The 18,216-nt window shown below is 38.9% G+C and overlaps 1 protein-coding gene across 1 annotated transcript; it reads right to left on the reverse strand.

The window, feature by feature from the left end:
• Positions 1–5,423: 5,423 nt before the first annotated feature.
• On the reverse strand, positions 5,424–6,527 carry LOC132309074 (uncharacterized). The gene has a single exon (XM_059807426.1). It carries the CDS (start codon positions 6,525–6,527, stop codon positions 5,424–5,426), a length of 1,104 nt encoding a protein of 367 aa, XP_059663409.1.
• Between the last annotated feature and the right edge of the window lie 11,689 nt (positions 6,528–18,216).

An 18,216-nucleotide genomic window follows, 5' to 3' on the forward strand; every position in this document is an offset into this window, starting at 1 on the left:
ATGACTTGATCTATAACTTGTATTAGTATAAAGTCATTTGGAGTTGTTTTAGAATCTAGAGATTTAATTATTTAAAATTAATTAATTTCTATTTAATTGCTCCACTTACTTAATTAAGATTTTAAGTTGATATATGTGATTACCATGATAGTACCATTGGCATATAATTATTTGGAGTCATTTGAAATTGATTTAAATTCTAGAGAAATTAATTAGTTAGTTTAATTAATTTCTATTCAAGTGTTACATTCATTTAAATTGACATTTGACTTGATATATGTAATGAGTATGGTATGTTCTTTAACATATATTAAATTGAGAATATTTGAATGAGTTTGGAAAACTTTATTTAATTATTTTCTTGTATGAAATTTAATTCACCTAGTTGTACCTAGTGTAGAATTAACTTGTAACTTGATTTTAAATAATGTCTTGACATGTTCTTTCACATATATTAAATAGAGAATATTTGAATGATTTTTGAGAAATTTATTTAATTATTTTCTTGGCATTGATCTTAACTTACCTTGTTGTAACTAAGGTAGAATTGAATTGCAACTTGAAATTAAATTAGGTCTTGTTATGACCTTTGACATATATTATATTTAGAATTTTTGGAGTTGCTTTGAAATCTTAAGAATTTAATTATTTAATTTAATTAAATTCCATTTGTATGCTTTCATGGAGGTAATTAATTATTGATGTTATATTCTTACTTAATTTATAATTTGCAACTTGGTGTATGATTACAAGATGGTATTCTATGAGTAGAAGTTATGATTTAACTTGTTGTATACACATTATACTTATATGCCATTTAATATGTCATTGTAGCTTGAAGGCCTAGAGCATATCTCATGTGTATTCCATGACTTGGTTGTGCATGGTAATTGACAATGTGCATTGTGTATATGTGATATACTTGTTGCACAACTTTATGATTTTTGAAAAACTTATATGAACATTGTAATATGTTAAGGCTAGGGTATGCCTCTAGTACGGGGGATGAGAGTTCCCTCTATAACATATAGTGCACACTAGGTAGTTCCTTACGGGCTAGTAACCCGAGATCACTTGTTTGGTCATTGAGACCATATGTCCTTCGTCTTTCTGCCATTGGTTGATTTCACATTCAATTCCTAGTTGTAATTGTGGATTACTTTTAACTTGTGCTTGGATGCATGGTACTTCATTTCTTGCTTAGTATACTTGTGTTTGTATACTTGTATGCCTTGTATATATCAAAAATGCTTTGTATTCTTGGATTTGTATACTTGTATGCCATGTATGTCAACATTGCTTAGTATGCTTAGAAATGTTTACTTGAATATATATGTTGTATTCTGTTGAGGTTGAAATTTGCCGCGGTCTAGTACGACACCGTTTCCTGTAAAATAAGGATGGCAAAGTCAAACACTGGTGTGGTGCCGGCCGTTGACCCTCCGACGATCAAGTTAGTAAGGGTTTTCGATAGAGAATTTTAATCGTAATTCGCTTAGTAGGAGTTTTTTTGTGTGTACCTTGTTCCCGAGTCGTCTTTGTATTTATAGTCACTTCCTTTATTCTTGATAAGGGAATTTCATCGTCCTTAGCCCATGGAGCCTATCTCGTGGAAATCTTATCCTTGATAAGATTTGAACTTACCCCATGACAAATCCTATCCTAGATATGATTTGTCATCATTCTTATCTAATAGAAATGGTTATCCTTAATAACGAGATATTATCGTCTGAGAGTTGGAGAAATCTGGTGGCCGGTCAATATTTAATTACCTTTTTCGGTAAGTAAAGATAGGCTAGGGTTATTTTTCCCTATCAGTTGCCCCCTATTTCCGGGTACGTGGTGGACCAAGGAAATACTTTCTATATTTCATTTGTTTCCTTTTTACTACAGGCCCCTTCCATATTATAGTAGGACTCCTTTATAAGAACTTCACTGTTACTTGAAAAAGAATTTTCTTTCCTATAAATAAATAAATATATATATTTATTTATTTACCTTCCTTTTCTTTTTGGTCTGAAATCCTCTAAACTGGATCCTAACTGTGAGTTTATTGTGGATCGTTGTAGATACGTAATTGGGTCAAGTTGTCTCTACCAGGTTATCGGTGTAATTCCAAAGTGGTTTCGCTATTTTCGCGATATCCGATACCTCATTATGTTTGTGCAGAAAAATAACTTGAATACTGAATCTCAATCCGAGGACTCAACCTCTGAAAGTGTTGAAGAACTCGATCCTGACTATGCTGATGAATCTGGTGTTGATTACTCCTCAAGACCAAGGACTGCTTTTTCCAAGCAACCTCCTCGTGAAGGAGAATCCTTAATTAAGGATGAGAATTTACAGAATTGTAGAGTTAAGTATTCCATTCCTTCATCTATTTGTCTTCACAAACCCAAACCAGAAGATAGATGTTCTTCTATTCGTTTGGGTGAGGTATGTTTTTTCGAATTGACTTTTGCTGCGGGCTTGCGTTTTTCGATTCATCCATTTGTAGAAGAAATTCTCTCTCATCTGAATATAGCTCCTTCTCAAATTGCTCCTAATTCATGGAGAATTATTATAAGCTGTTTGATTGTTTGGGGAAAGTGTGGTAATGGCCGTCTAGCAGTAAATCAATTCCTACATTTTTATTATCCCAAGAAGAAAAAAGACAATTTTTGGTACTTCCAGTGTAGATCAAAGAAGACATTTCTCCTTGTTGCAACCCCTGAAAATAATAAAGGTTGGAAGAGTCGTTTCTTTTTTATTTCCGGTGCATACGGGAAATTTCCAACTGTTTGGAATAATTCAGATCCAACAGGTAAGATTTATATGTATATAGTTTCCAAATTATTATTATTATTTTTTATTTATTTATTTTTTTTGGCACCCGAGGGAACAGTACCCGCGGGTACTGTTCATGAATAGGAAAATATTTTTTTTTGGCACTTGAGGGAACAGTACTCGTGAGTACTGTTCATGAATAGGAAAATAAATTTTTTTTTTTTTTGGCACCCGAGGGAACAGTACCCGAGGGTACTGTTCATGAATAGGAAAATAATTTTTGTTTTTTTTTTTTTTTAAGTGCAACTTATTATTCTTTTTCCCAGGATTTAAGGACAAACCAACCCTCTCCATTCCAGAAGCCGAGTATGTTGGTAATGCCTCTTCTTACCCAGTGAAGACCTTTAGCGATCTCATAACTGACGAGGCTTTAGATTTGTATGTACGAGCTCATAGCTCAAAAGAAACCTCCACCCACTCAGAGAAAAGTAAGAAAAACAAAGATACTTATATGTGAACTTACTGATTTTAGTTAATATCTCATTAAGTATTTCCCTTATTACTCTTTATGCAGGCAAGAAGCTCAGTAAAAGGCTCCTAGCCCAAGTCCGGTCAAGTAATCTCCCTTCTACTCCTGCTTCCAAAAAATTACGAAGGGTAGGAGAAGGGAATCATGGTACATCCACAAGCCCTGGAGTGTTATCAGGTCTTACTCCTGTACCTCTAGGTTTCAGCGGATTTGGTGGGGTTCCTACTAGTTTCGAAAGTTTTGGTTCAGTATCAACCAACCAAGCCTTTTCCCACGGGGAATCGGTTCTCGATGATGCTAATGTCGCGAATGACAGGTTACATAAAATGGTAGTAAAAGATGACACTGCCAGATTATAGAGTCTGCCAGCATCTGAGCTTTCAAAGAAATTTCTTCATCTAATCAGCCAGGTGAGATTTTACCCTTATTATGTGCATCTTTTTTTTTTTATTCATTTATTTATTTTTAACTGTTCGCCACTATTTATTTATTTATAGGGCACTACATACTCTGTTGTTATCGCCAAAGAATACGAGAAGCTTTCCCTAGAGATGGCTTCCCTCAAGGCTAAATATGAAGATGTTACTTCTACACTTAAACTAAAAGAAGATGACTTGACTAATGCAAAATTAAACTTTCAAGATGAGAAAGTGAAACTTACCAAAGAATACTCTGATAAGCTGGAACTTGAGAAGCTAGCTGCCGTGGAGAGTTTTAAAAATTCTGATGAATTCAAGGTGCTCATAGGCAAGGCTTGCTGTAATGGTTTTGACCGGTTCAAAGCTCTTGTCGGCAAAGATCGTCCAGACATAGACTTTTCTATGTATGACGTTTTAAGTGAGAGCGAAGAGGAAGATTGAATTCCATAGTATTAGTCATATATATATATATATATATATTAGGTTTTTTGATTTCTCAGTATGTTGTTCCTTTAGAACTTTTCAGAATATCTCTGAATCTAGAGAATAGTTGCTCTACTTTTGTCTTTCATGATATTGTTTCATACTTGTTGTTTCCTTATACAGAACTCATTTTACTTTCCCAGGCTTCATTCAACCCGTCCTTCTTCCGAAGGAACATATTTTTACGAGCTTCACCCAGCTCGTCCCTTTAGTAAGGGAAAGTCACTTATTTCTTTTAATAAAGAAGTGGACTTAATGTGTCACTAGTCCTTGTGTGACTTATAAAATTCAGTAGAAACACGTGCAATAAATACGAATAACCATTTTATTAAAGACCTATCGAAAATAATAATTGATAGTCGAATATTAGCATCCGTTACGCACTGGTCTGCTTTATTGAAGCTAAAAATATTCTATCACTTTTAAAAGTGAGATAATAAAATAAAACACAGCCTGGCATGAGTACCTACTGGTAATATTTCCTCAAATGTTCTACATTCCACGGGTGGGGAAGCTGGCTCCCACCAAGTGACTCTAACCAGTATGCCCCCGGTCTGTTGCTTTTGGTTACTCGATAAGGGCCCTCCCAATTGGGAGCTAACTTTCCTTCCCCTTTTTCCTTAGTAGCCGGGGTAACCTCACGAAGCACCAGGTCTCCTGGCTCAAACCTCCTTGGCTTGACCCGGGCATTGTAGTACTTGGATATCATCCGCTGGTAAGCCGCAACCTTGACCTGGGCCTGCTCCCTTTTCTCTTCTACCAGGTCTAGGTTTAATCGTAGTTCCACCCCATTCTGTTGAGGTTCAAAATACTTGGTTCTGAAGGTAGCAACCTTTGTTTCTACCGGGATCACAGCTTCACTTCCAAAAGCTAACCCAAAAGGGGTCTCCCCAGTGGGGGTTCTTACGGTAGTGCGATAGGCCCATAAAACTCCGGGTAGTTGTTCAGGCCACAAGCCCTTGGCCTTTTCTAGGCACGTCTTGATCATCTTCAATATTGTCCTATTCGTGACCTCAACTTGCCCATTGGCTTGGGGATGGGCAGGAGAGGAAAAATGAACTTTGATCCCAAGTTCATTACAAAAATCGAGGAACTGCTCACTTTCAAATTGCTTTCCATTATCGGTCATAATTACCCTTGGTGCTCCGAACCTGCAGATTATTGTCTTCCAGAAAAACTTTTTTTACTTCATTCGCTCTAATATGAGCTAATGGCTCAGCTTCTACTCATTTGGTGAAATAATCGATAGCCATAATTGCGTATTTAGTTTGTCCCTTCCCTTGGGGTAAGGGGCTAATGAGGTCCGTCCCCCATTGGGCAAAAGGCCACGGCCCTGTAAGAGGGGTTAACTTTTCTGCTGGTTGTTTTGGGACATTGGCGAATCTCTGACACTTGTCACATTTCTTCACAAACTCAAGTGCATCTGTCCTTATAGTAGGCCAAAAGTATCCTTGTCGGATAGTTTTATGCGCTAGTGATCTGCCCCTAGCATGATTTCCACAAAGGCCTTCATGTATGTCTTTTAGAATGTAATTTGCCTTATCAATGGAGACACAACGCAAGTAGGGTAGAGAAAATCCCTTCTTATAGAGAACCCCATCAATGAGGGAATATTTTGCCGCATGCATCCTAATCTTTCGTTCTTCCATGCGGTCCTGGGGTAGCTTTTCGTTCTCAATGTACCTGATAATGGGTTCTGCCCACTCCATGCCGTGGGCCACCTGGTGTATTTTCTGTGGCCAATCCCAGACCGTGCTAGGCTCATCCAAATATCCCATGGGTATGGCTTTATCTTCCTCTGTGGTTGCCAGTCGAGCCAGGGCGTCTGCCTGCGCATTTTCTTCTCGGGGAATCCGGTGAATAGAAAACTTCTTAAAAAAACCCTTGATATCCTCTATCTTATGTAAATAGGTCTTCATCTTCTCATCCTTGGCTTCATATTCCCCCTGGACTTGTCCAGTTATTAGTTGAGAGTCTGTATATGCTACTAGTCGTTCAACTTCCAAAGCTTTCGCCATCCTGAGGCCTGCTAGGAGGGCTTCATACTCTGCCTCATTGTTGGTTGCTTTAAAACCAAACCTAAGTGCATATTTGATGCATTCCCTATTTGGGGAGATAATTACTAGCCCTACCCCACTTGCACGGGCGTTGACAGACCCATCCATATATAACGTCCAAGTAGATTCGGCTTCTTCCTGCTTATTTGCAGCATGCTCGGGCCCATCTTCTGGTGTGAATTCCGCTATAACATCTGCCAGTACCTGGGCTTTTAAGGCCGTTCGGGGTTTGTATTGGATATCGAACTCTCCAAGTTCTACCGACCACTTCATGAGTCACCCTGAAGTATCAGGTTTGCGGAGAACCTGCCTAAGTGGTTGGTCCGTCAATACTATTATTGTATGAGCTTGGAAGTAAGGCCTGAGTTTCCTTGCGGAGATAACTAGAGCAAATGCCAACTTTTCTATCCTTGGGTACCTTTCTTTCGCCCCCCTGAATGCACGGCTAATATAATATACTGGTTTTTGGTTTCCATCCTCTTTGTGGACCAAGGCTGAGCTTACTGCCGACGGAGAAACCGCCAAGTACAAATACAACTGTTCTCCTTGTATCGCCCGCGACAATAATGGTGGTGAAGTGAGATACTCCTTTAGCTCTGTAAAAGCTTACTCGCACTCAGGGGTCTATGAAAAAGCTTTCCTAAGCACACGAAAAAAAGGCAAACATCTATCGGTCGCCCTGGAAATCAACCTGTTCAGAGCTGCGATCCTTCCTGTCAATCTTTGAAGTTCCTTGGTCGATGCTGGAGACTGCATGTTGAGAATCGCCTGGACCTTCTCAGGGTTAGCTTCTATCCTTCTTCTACTTACCATGTAACCGAGGAATTTCCCAGAGGAGACTCCGAAGGCACATTTACTTGGGTTGAGCTTTATCTGGTGTTTCCTGAGGACTTAGAACGTTTCCTGTAGATCAACCAGATGGTCTTAAGCTTTCAAGCTTTTTACGAGCATGTCATCCACATACACTTCCATATTCCTTCCGATTTGGTCCTTAAACATCAAGTTTACTAGCCGCTGATATGTTGCACCAGCATTTTTTAGCCCAAAAGGCATCACCTTATAGCAATATAAACCTCTATCCGTGATGAAAGAGGTTTTATCTCTGTCTGGTGTGTGCATTGAGATTTGGTTATACCCTGAGTATGCATCCATAAAACTGAGTAGCTCATGGCTAGCTGTCCCTTCTACCAACATATCAATTCTTGGCAGAGGGAAACTACCTTTGGGGCACGCCTTATTTAAATCGGTAAAGTCTACGCACAACCTCTATTTTCCATTGGCCTTTTTTACCAAAACAACATTGGCCTACCAGTTGGGATAATGAACATCTTGGATGAAATCAGCTTTCATAAGCTTATTCACCTCTTCTGATATAGCCATGTTCCTTTCCGCGGCAAATGTTCTTCGCTTTTGCCTGATATGTTTGAATATAGGATCTGTATTTAATCGATGCTCAATCGTAGTTGGATTAATACCGGGCATGTCTTCATGTGACCAAGCGAATACATCTTGATTCTGTCTGAGGAACTGTATAAGAATATTTGTGAAATCTGAGGGGAGCAGAGACCCTATCCTCACCTTTTTTGTTATGTCAGTGTCATTCAAGCATATCTCCACCAAGTCCTCGATTGGCTTAGCCCGGTCTTGCTCTTTCTCTTTAACTTCATCGACAATCAAAGCCTCCTGCTGCCTCTTTTCTTTGAGAGAGGCAACATAGCATTCTCTGGCAATGGACTGATCTCCTCTTACTTCGCCCACGCCATGCTCGGTAGGGAAGCGCATTAATAGGTGATAAGTCGAAGTGATGGCCCTCATCGAATTTAAGGTTGCTCTTCCTAGGATGACATTGTAAGCAGATGGACAATCCACCACCAGGAAGTCTACCATGACAGTGACTTGTTTTGGGCTGGTTCCTGCAGTGACAGGAAGGATGACTACTCCTAGAGGATAGACCTTGTCTCCCGTGAATCCCACCAATGGTGATCTAGTAGGTCTGAGTTTCTCCTTACCAATCTTCATCTTGCTGAATGCATCAAGAAAAATGATATCAGCTGAACTTCCATTATCTACTAGGATTCACCGAGTATTATAGTTAGCGATCATCATGGTGACGACAAGAGGGTCGTCATGAGGTTGCTGCACATCCTTCATGTCTTCATCTGAGAATGTAATAACTAGATCACCTAAACGAGGCATCTTTCGATGTTGAATTTGTACTCCTACTTCACACACCTCAGATGAGCTTCGCATTCTCCTGGCATAGGCCTTACGGGCTGAGCTCGATTCTCCACCTCCTGCACATCCCCCGGCTATGACCCTGATATCTCCTATTGGTTGTTGATCAGGAGGGTGGTTGTCTCGGCCCGCTCTTAGTGGGTTAATGTCGGTTCTGTCATTCCCTAAAATAAACTTTTGCATGTGCCCCCTTCGGATCAGAGTCTCAATGTGATCCTTAAGGTCGAAGCAATCCTTATCACGAGGTCTCCTTGCCGGATCTGACTTCAACTTCGGTGGCCACTCAGATATGGATCATCCTGGATCTGTAGGAAAACTTGATCTATCGGCATATTTAAAGGAGTGTAATTTGTATACCTCTCCGCGTTCTTATAGCGAGATGCCCTTTCATTCTGGTTGACCATGGGTTTCTTATACTTGGTTTCCTTTTCATCTCTGATCGTCAGGGCCGGCCTTTTCTTGTCTGACTTCTTATCCTCCCCTTCTTTTCCCTTTCTCGCAATCATTGCATCTTCAGCATTCATATGTCTTTTAGCTCGAACCAATAACTCGGCCATGCTGGTAGGAGGTTCCTCTGATAAAGAGAAGAGGAATCTTGAGGTTTGAAGTCCTCCCATGAAGGCAGCTAGGGCCACCTTGTCATCCGCTTCCTCCACCTGTAACATCTCCTTGTTAAAACGACTAATGTAATCTCGCAGTGACTCTCCCTTCTATTGCTTCACAGAAATGAGGTGGGTAGCCGGCCTTCTATGCCTCTGGCCAGCAATGAAATGGCCCACAAAGCCTTTACTCAATTCTTCAAAGGTTTCGATGGTTCCTGGCTTTAGTTTGTTGAACCATACCCATGCTGATCCTTTGAGAATCGTTGGGAAAGCCCTGCACATGATCTCATCCGGCATCGCGTGTAGGTGCATAAGCGCCTGAAAAGTCTCTAAGTGGTCGAGGGGATCTTTAATTCCATCGAAACTCTCAATTGTGGGCATTCTAAATTTGCTTGGCAAAGGACATTTCATAATCGAGGGGCTGAACGGCAAATTGGTCTTCTGCACTAAACCATCTATTACTGCAATGCCTTTTCCCTTCATGGCCTGCATCACACCCTCCATCTTTACCTTGAGATCCTGCATCTCTAGGTCAACATGGGAAATCTCCTCGGTCTTTTTAATGATAGTCGTGTCTTAATGGGGTCGGGAATTCCGTGGAAGAAAGGGGTGGATCACCTCTCTATGTTGGTTTCCCACTTGGCTTTGTTCAACTTCGGTCTCATATCGGGGAGGATGAGTATCCTGCTCTTCCAGATTCCCATTACCCCTGTTTGGATTCGAGAGGTCTTGGCGTGGCAAGCTCTGTTGAACCGGTGGAACAAGGTGTTGCAGGAGTGCTGCATTTTGTTGGATCAACTGGTCCATACCCTGATTCATAGTTTGGACCTGCAGTTCCAATGCTGCAAACCGCGTCTGGTCATTTGGGACGTCTAGATTTTCACCCGACTCTTCCCTTTGACCAGATCCCTGCGACGGTGTTCCTTCGGTAACCATACCGGACCGCAAACGTTTATACCCAACGAGTAATAAATCGATTTAAGGGAATCGCTGTTCCTACAGACGGCGCCAACTGTTGAGGTTGAAATTCACCGCGGTCTAGTACGACACCATTTCCTGCAAAATAAGGATGGCAAAGTCAAACACCGGTGTGGTGCCGGCCGTTAACCCTCCGACGATCAAGTTAGTAAGGGTTTTCGATAGAGAATTTTAATCGTAATTCGCTTAGTAGGAGTTTTTTTGTGTGTACCTTGTTCCCGAGTCGTCTTTGTATTTATAGTCACTTCCCTTATTCTTGATAAGGGAATTTCATCGTCCTTAGCCCATGGAGCCTATCTCGTGGAAATCTTATCCTTGATAAGATTTGAACTTACCCCATGACAAATCCTATCCTAGATACAATTTGTCATCATTCTTATCTAATAGAAATGGTTATCCTTAATAACGAGATATTATCGTCTAAGAGTTGGAGAAATCTGGTGGCCGGTCAATATTTAATTACCTTTTTCGTTAAGTCAAGATAGGCTAGGGTTATTTTTCCCTATCATATTCTATTTCAATATTGCTTAGCGCACTTAGTATGTACACTTGCATATTGATGATTTACTTTCTAGATTACCTTGTATACTTGTGTCTAGTATACTTGTCTTAAGTGTATTTCAATATTGATTGTATAATTATGTACGTATACTTGTATATTGAATATCTCATTGTGTGTATCGCATGCTTCTATGTTGCCTAAATTGCATGGATGATGTGGTTTATGCTAGAAATACTCTAAGGTAGCTTAGGATGCTCCCTGAGTCTCACCTTCGACATAGACGCTAGGTGGTATGAACATTTGAGTTAAATTATAGCAACTTAATAGGTTTGTAAAACGTTAGGTCTTTCTATGTTCATCTCCTACGAGTAGCTTTATATTACTCACCCACGCAGTGGGGACATTTTTCAGGTACAGGAATCAAGGTTCGAGATTCTCATATTGCTTAGATGATTTGTAGCCTTGAAGGTTTCAATTATTGTAAAAGTTGGCTTGAAATGCCCCTTGTTGCCTTATATGTCGAAATGTGTATATTTGATTCTAATCATGTAATGTGTACATAAGTACACTCTTTACAATGTATTTGATATGTATGAGATGAGGCTATAGGCCAATAACATCTAATTTGTATCCTATGTAACTTTTGACTTCATGAAATATTATGAAAATATTGAAAAATGGTAAGTCATTGCCTCACCATGTTTGCATCGGGTATGAGAATTCCAATTTTGTCCTTCCATAAGGTCTTATTAATCATGTATGAAGTGTGGCCAAGGGCCAAACAGTAATTTGATATCATTTTATATTTTTAGTTTTCAAAATTTCGATTCTAAGTTCATTTTCTCATTTTTGGCCGTTGGGTGGTTAAATTTTGAGTTAGGGCTTCTTGGGAGCCGCGGACTATTTCCGCGCGCTTAGTATCATTTATTACACTTGCGTGCACATTCGTTTTAACCTAGAAATGTATTTAGGGCCAAATGCATACTTGGTGCAAAGTTGCATTTTTTGAGTTTTTGACCCTTTACTGATCTAGGGGCATTTTGGGCATTTCGCAATGGGTTTTTTGCATTTTCTTTTGCATAACCAGGTAGAAAACTTGATTTTAGGAGGGGTTCCTTTTTGTGTTTTTCCATAAAAATTCATTTAATAGCCCATTTTTGCTCTCAATTGTGGGTAGATTCTGAAAAAAAAAATTTGTAGCAGCTTTTTGGACTTTCTTGGTCTATGCTGATCTAGGGGGCATTTTAGGGATTTTACAGCGTGTTTTTTTTGTTTCCTTCTGTGTTGCCAGGTAGAAAACGTGATTTTATGGGGGGTTTCTTCTTCGTGTTTTTCCAGAAAAGTTCATTTAAGAGTCCGTTTTTAGTCTCAGTTCTGGGAAAAAAATCAAAAGATGTTTTCTGTCAAAAAACTATTCCTGCCCAGATTTCTTACCCGGAAAATAAGTGGATTTTTTTTTAAACTTTGAGACTTCATATCTTCATCATCCGGACTCCAAATCAAGTGATTTTTGAGTCTAAGTTTATTAATTTTTTCTTATCTATCCAATGGTCTACATGATTGCATCCAATTCCATCTAAAAAGACCATTTTACTCCGTGTAAAGTACCCTTGCCGCACTGATTTTAAACCTAAAAGTTGGTTTTTTTGAAACTTTGACGTTTCATATCTTCTTCATCCGGACTCCGAATCAAGTGATTCTTGAGTCTAGATTCCTTAATTTTTCCTTGTCTATCTAATGGTATGCTTAGTTGCATCTATTTTGATTTGAAAAGACCATTTTAACCCTTGTAAAGTACCTTAGTCGCACTAATTTTTAACCCGAAAAGTTTGATTTTTTTGAAAATTTGGAGTTTCATATCTTTTTCATCCGGACTTCGAACCAAGTGATTATTGGGTCTAACTTGATTAATTTTTCATTGTCTTTCCAGTGGTGTGCTCGGTAGCACCCGGTTTTATATTTTCAGAAATGACCATTTTGCCCTTGGGGCTAAATTTGTTCGGTTTTCTTTTAATTCGCTTCTGTTACTTTCTTTGAGTCCTGTGACTTCATGGGAAGTGACAGATATGTCTTAGGAATGATGCACATTCCCAAGAACATTGCTTCCATGTGAAAAGACTATTTTGCCCTTGGGGGCCTATTCGGTTTTTTTTTTTTTTTTTTTTTTTTTTTTTTTTCGTTTCCGCATTGTTCTTGTTGAGATCCGTGGCCTCATGGAAGGTCACTCTGGCTTCTTAGAAATGCATTGCATCTCCAGGGTTTTATTTTTCCGCTTCCGCTTCCGCATTTGGATCCTTTATCGGGTCAATCTTCGGTTCATCACAGGACGCGCTGGCTTGAAAAACCAGGGCTGTCGTAGACCAATTAATGGGAAGTTTGCCAGTTATAAGATAGTTAACAATGTCGGAACCAAGGCAACGTCCCGTTTGAGATTTGAAAGAGTTGTTCATCCGGAAATGTTTCATGAATTTCATGATTTGGATAAGATTCAACCATTAATCTAGACAGATGATCGGCAATGACATTGTCGGAGCTCTTTTTGTCCTTGATTTCAAAGTTAAATTCTTGAAGAAGTAGGATCCATCTTATCAAGCGAGGTTTGGTTTCCTTTTTCATTAAAAGATGCCTAAGAGCGGCATGATTGGAAAACACAATTACCTTGGATCCTAAGAGACATGACCGAAATTTATCAAGGGCATATACTACGGCAAGTAATTCTTTCTCGGTGGTAGAATAGTTCAATTGGGCACCTGAGAAAGTCTTACTCGCATAGTATATAACACATGGTAGTTTACCTACCCTTTGCCCCAAAACAGCACCCATTGCGAAGTCGGAAGCATCACACATAATCTCAAATGGTAAGGACCAATTTGGAGGTTGCATGATGGGAGCGGATGATAGAAGAGTGCGAAGTTGATGAAAAACATTTAGGCATGCTTCATCAAAGACAAATGGAGTTTCCTTAGTAAGAAGGTTGCACAAGGGTCTAGTAATTTTGCCAAAGTCTTTGATGAACCGGCAATAAAAACCAGCATGTCCTAGAAAAAAATGCATTTCTCTCACCATTGTAGGTGGAGAAAATTCAAAAATTAGCTCAACTTTCGCTCTATCTACTTCTATTCCTCTTTTAAAGATGACATGTCCAAGCACAATTCCTTCTTGAACCATGAAATGGCTTTTTTCCCAACTTAACACAAGATTAGTCTCACGACATCTTTGAAGCACTTTTTTGAGATTTTGGAGACACAAATCAAATGAGGACCCAAAAACTGAGAAATCATCCATGAAGACTTCTAAATACTTCTCCACCATGTCCGAAAAAATTGAAATCATACACCTTTGGAAAGTGGCAGGAGCATTGCACAATCCAAAAGGCATCCGTCAATAAGCAAATGTACCGAAGGGACATGTGAAGGTGGTCTTTTCTTGATCCAATGGATCTAGGGCCACTTGATTGTACCCCGAGTAACCATCTAGGAAGCAATAGTATTGTTGCCCGGCCAATCTTTCTAAGATTTGGTCAATGAAAGGCAATGGAAAATGGTCCTTCCTAGTGGTAGAATTCAGCTTTCAGTAATCTTTGCAAACATGCCACAAAGTGGCGGTGCGTTTCGAAATGAGATCACCCTTAGCATTTTCAACAACTGTGATTCCTAACTTTTTGGGAACCACTTGAGTTGGACTAGCCCACTTGGAATCAGAGATAGGATAAATGATTCCTATATCTAGAAGTTTCACAACCTCCTTCATGACAACTTCCTTCATATTTGGGTTCAATCTCCTTTGAGCATCCCTAAATGGCCTTTCATCCTCTTCCATGTGTATGCGATGCATACAAATAGAAGGGTGAATGCCTTTTAGGTCAGCCACACTCTATCCAATGGCTTCTTTGTTAGCTTTACGCACTTCCAAAAGATCAATCTCTTGGTCATTTTCAAAATTTGAAGCAATGATAACCAGAAGAGTTTCTTTTGGGCCAAAAAATGCATATTTGAGATTTAATGGAAGAGGCTTAAGCTCAAGAATAGGAGGAGAGATGAGAGAAAGAATTGGTGGAGTACTAGAGAGTGAAGGAAGAGGTTCTTTCTTGCTTTTCCAAGGTGGGTAATCCAAAGTGGCCACAAAGTCTATCAAAGCATTCACCTCACTTATGGATCCTTCTGTGTCAAAACCACAACTTTCAAACATTTCATAAAGGCACGCCTCAAGAGGGTCCTTAGATAGAATAGAGGGAAGAGTCTCCTCTATGGTTTCATCCAAAATATCCACTACGAAACACTCGTCTTCATCTGTGGGATGTTGACTCGCATTGAAAACATTAAGCTTAACCATCATATTGCCAAAAGAGATGTCCATAATACCGGATCTATAATTAATGGTGGCATTGGTAGTGGCAAGAAATGGTCTTCCTAGGATAACTAGAATGTGATTGGTAAGATTAGGGACTAGCTCAGTATTAAGTACCACAAAATCAACCGGAAAATAAAATTTATCAACCTTAATCAAGATGTCCTCAACAATTGCCCTCGGTTTCTTAATTGATCTGTTGGCTAGTTAGATTACTACCGATGTTGGCTTCAAGTCCCCTAATCCTAATTACAAGTCAACAGAGTATGGAATGAAATTGATACTTGCACCTAAATCAAGGAGAGCTCTACGAATCTCTTGGCTTCCAATAACACAAGAAATGGTCGGAGCACCCGGATCCTTGAACTTAGGAGGAGTGTTAGACAGAATGATGGAACTCACTTGTTCTATTAAAAACACTTTCTTAAGGTCTCTTCCCTTTCTCTTTCTATTTTGTGTGCATAAGTCCTTCAAGAACTTTGCATATGGTGGAATTTGCCTAATTGCATCTAGAAGAGGGAGATTGATTTTCACTTGTTTAAACACTTCCATCATATTATGAATTTTTCCTTCTTGTCTTCCAAATGATGAAGTCTTTCTCAAAACATAAGGAAATGGAGCTTTTGGCTCATAAGACTTCTTTAATTGGGGATATGATGATGAAGATGATGGAATGTCCTTTTTGGAACCACTAGCATCCAAGGGAGTAAAAATAGGATTTTGAATGGGATGGATGCAACCATTAGGTTGTATCCATTCACTATCCTCCTTAGGTACCTCTACCTTATTATCCACTTTCTTACCACTCCTCAAGGTAGTAATTGCTTGAACTTGCTCATTTCCAGAAAATTCCAATGAAAGACTTGCTTGCACCATAAATTGCCCCTTAGGATTGGTCTCAGTTTGACTAGGCAACTTACCTTTCTATCTCACATTTAAAGAATTAGCTAATTGCCTGATTTGAGCTTCAAGCTTTACAATTGATTGAGAGTGTTATCTTTTCGAAGATCTCCTAAGGCTTGCAAGACCTTGTCCTCAAAAGTGGAACTCTTAGGAGGCGCTTGATTTGGATTAGAGTAAGATTGAGAATTTGATGCTTGAGGTTGAGAGTAGGATTGAGAATTTGATGTTTAAGGATGCGAATATTAATTCACATTCTGAGGATAGAATGAAAGACGGTAACCTTGAGAATTCTGATTTTGATTTTAGAGATGTGGGGGAACATACTTTTTTTTATAACCTTGAGTTTGAGGAGGGTTTGCACCATTTCCTTGATTTCTCCATGCAAATTTTAGATGATTTTTCCACCTCGGATTTTAAGTATTGGAATAAGGGTTGTTCCCTTAATGAATGAAAGTGGCATTTGCTTGTTCTTGAGGCTCACTTGCGATGATTTGTCCAAGAGGACAATTTAAAGTATGGTGAGTGTAACTAGAACAAGTCATGCACATTTCATTGGAATGATGAGGATAAGATTGAATTGTCGGTCCTTCATTCAAAAGGAATGTATCAAACCTTTGAGTAAGATTTTTGACTTCGGCGGCAATTTCTATGGAAGAGTCTTTTTAATTTAGAGCTTTCCTTCCTCCCACATTTGCTAGGTGACCACCCCTAGAAGATGAAGATCTATGCATTGAGTTTTCACTCATTTTTTTGAAAAGATGCCAAATTTCATCTTTATTTCTTTCTATGTAGCTTCCGCCACAAGAAGCATCAACAATGCCCTTATTAACATCGGATAAACTTGAAAAGAAACATTAAACTAATTGCCACTTAGGAATATCATGATGTGGACACTTCCGTAGCAAGTCATTCAAACGTTCCCATACTTCATGAAGGGGTTCTCCTTCTTCTTATTAAATTCACGAATGGAAGTTCTCATTGAATCAGTTTGACTCGCGGGATAATACTTTTTTAGGAACTCTTGTTGTAATTGTGCCCAAGAGGTGATTATATTTGACCGCAAGTTATTGAACCAATATTTAGCTTTATCTCGAAGAGTGAAAGGGAAAAGCTTCATTTTCAGGACTTCTTCCGGAACATCCGTGATTTTTACGGTGGAACAAACTTCCAAGAACTCATCTAAATGTTTATAAGGCTCTTCATTGCTCAACAAGATTGATTGGTCGTGGCATTCCCAAGGGTGGATGCACACCTTGAGGATCCATAATATGAACTTGTGGTGGGTGGTGCACACCATTATGATCCACATAACCAAGATCTACAATGGGATCTTCAATTGGATCTATTGGGTCTTCCATTAAAGTTGATGGAAAATCAAAATTTAGAAGATTAGGATGACTATCCCTAGTACTACCTCTTAAATGCCGAAGAAAAACTTTGAGATTTTGATTTACAGGAGCAATAGGACGATTAAGTGATCTACAACCATGCATGCACTAGGATAAGTCAACACACCAACACTTTAATTTTTCAACCTTCACATACGATGTTCCCAAACTCCTCAATAATATCAATGCACTTAAAACAAATAAATGCCTCCACACAGGCCGATGCTTTCTACAAGAAGCTATGCTTGGACTTAAAAATAAAACAATTCAAATTAAGTCTCCACTTGGGCTGTCCAAACATGCAAGACAGTAAACAATTAAGCACAAAAATTAAAGAGAAACTTACAAATGGTCCTTAAGCAACTTCAAAAAAAATTTAATTGCTTCTAAGTCCAGCGTTTGCTTCACTTTGTTTCAAGTACCTAATTGAAAAATCAATTGAGAAAATAAAAATAAAAATGACTTTAAAGTAAACAATCAACAAAAAACTAATGTCTAATTCAATTTTTTAAAACCGTTAGATCCCCGGCAACAGCGCCAAAACTATGGTGCGACCGAGCATGTGCACAAAATAATGCACAACACTTTAGGTTTAGAAATAATGTCAAGTGGGAACCATATTTTAAAATTTATAAAACCACTAAACACTTATACTATGGAGTATGAAGTGAGCAGAGATCGTCCTAAGAGATCTAAACAATTATAGGTTTTCCATAATTGAATTCTACTTTAGTGCTTATGTGATTGCTAAAAAGGTTTGGTTTTGTGATTAGACTAATTTTAAGCTAAATAATTACGATAAAATAATGGACTTTAAAAGATTGGAAAGAGACTTAGGGTGTAGGATTCACCACTAAGCATATTCCCTAACTCATTAACTTTCAACTAATTGGGGAAATAAAATGTATAATCTAAATGTGGCTAACAATTGCAATGAAAAGTATGAAACATCAATTTAAAGCTTGAATCATTTACCTAACGACAATTAACTAAGTGTAAATCAATTC

Source organism: Cornus florida, unplaced genomic scaffold (genome assembly GCF_030987335.1).
Source record: "Cornus florida cultivar Cherokee Brave unplaced genomic scaffold, ASM3098733v1 CherokeeBrave_3.0.0_Hap2_Chr05, whole genome shotgun sequence".
Taxonomy (NCBI): Eukaryota; Viridiplantae; Streptophyta; class Magnoliopsida; order Cornales; family Cornaceae; genus Cornus; species Cornus florida.

Excerpts from the sequence above, each read along its gene's own strand:
- LOC132309074 (XM_059807426.1), bottom strand. The coding sequence starts at position 6,527 with ATGAAGTGGTCGGTAGAACTTGGAGAGTTCGATATCCAATACAAACCC.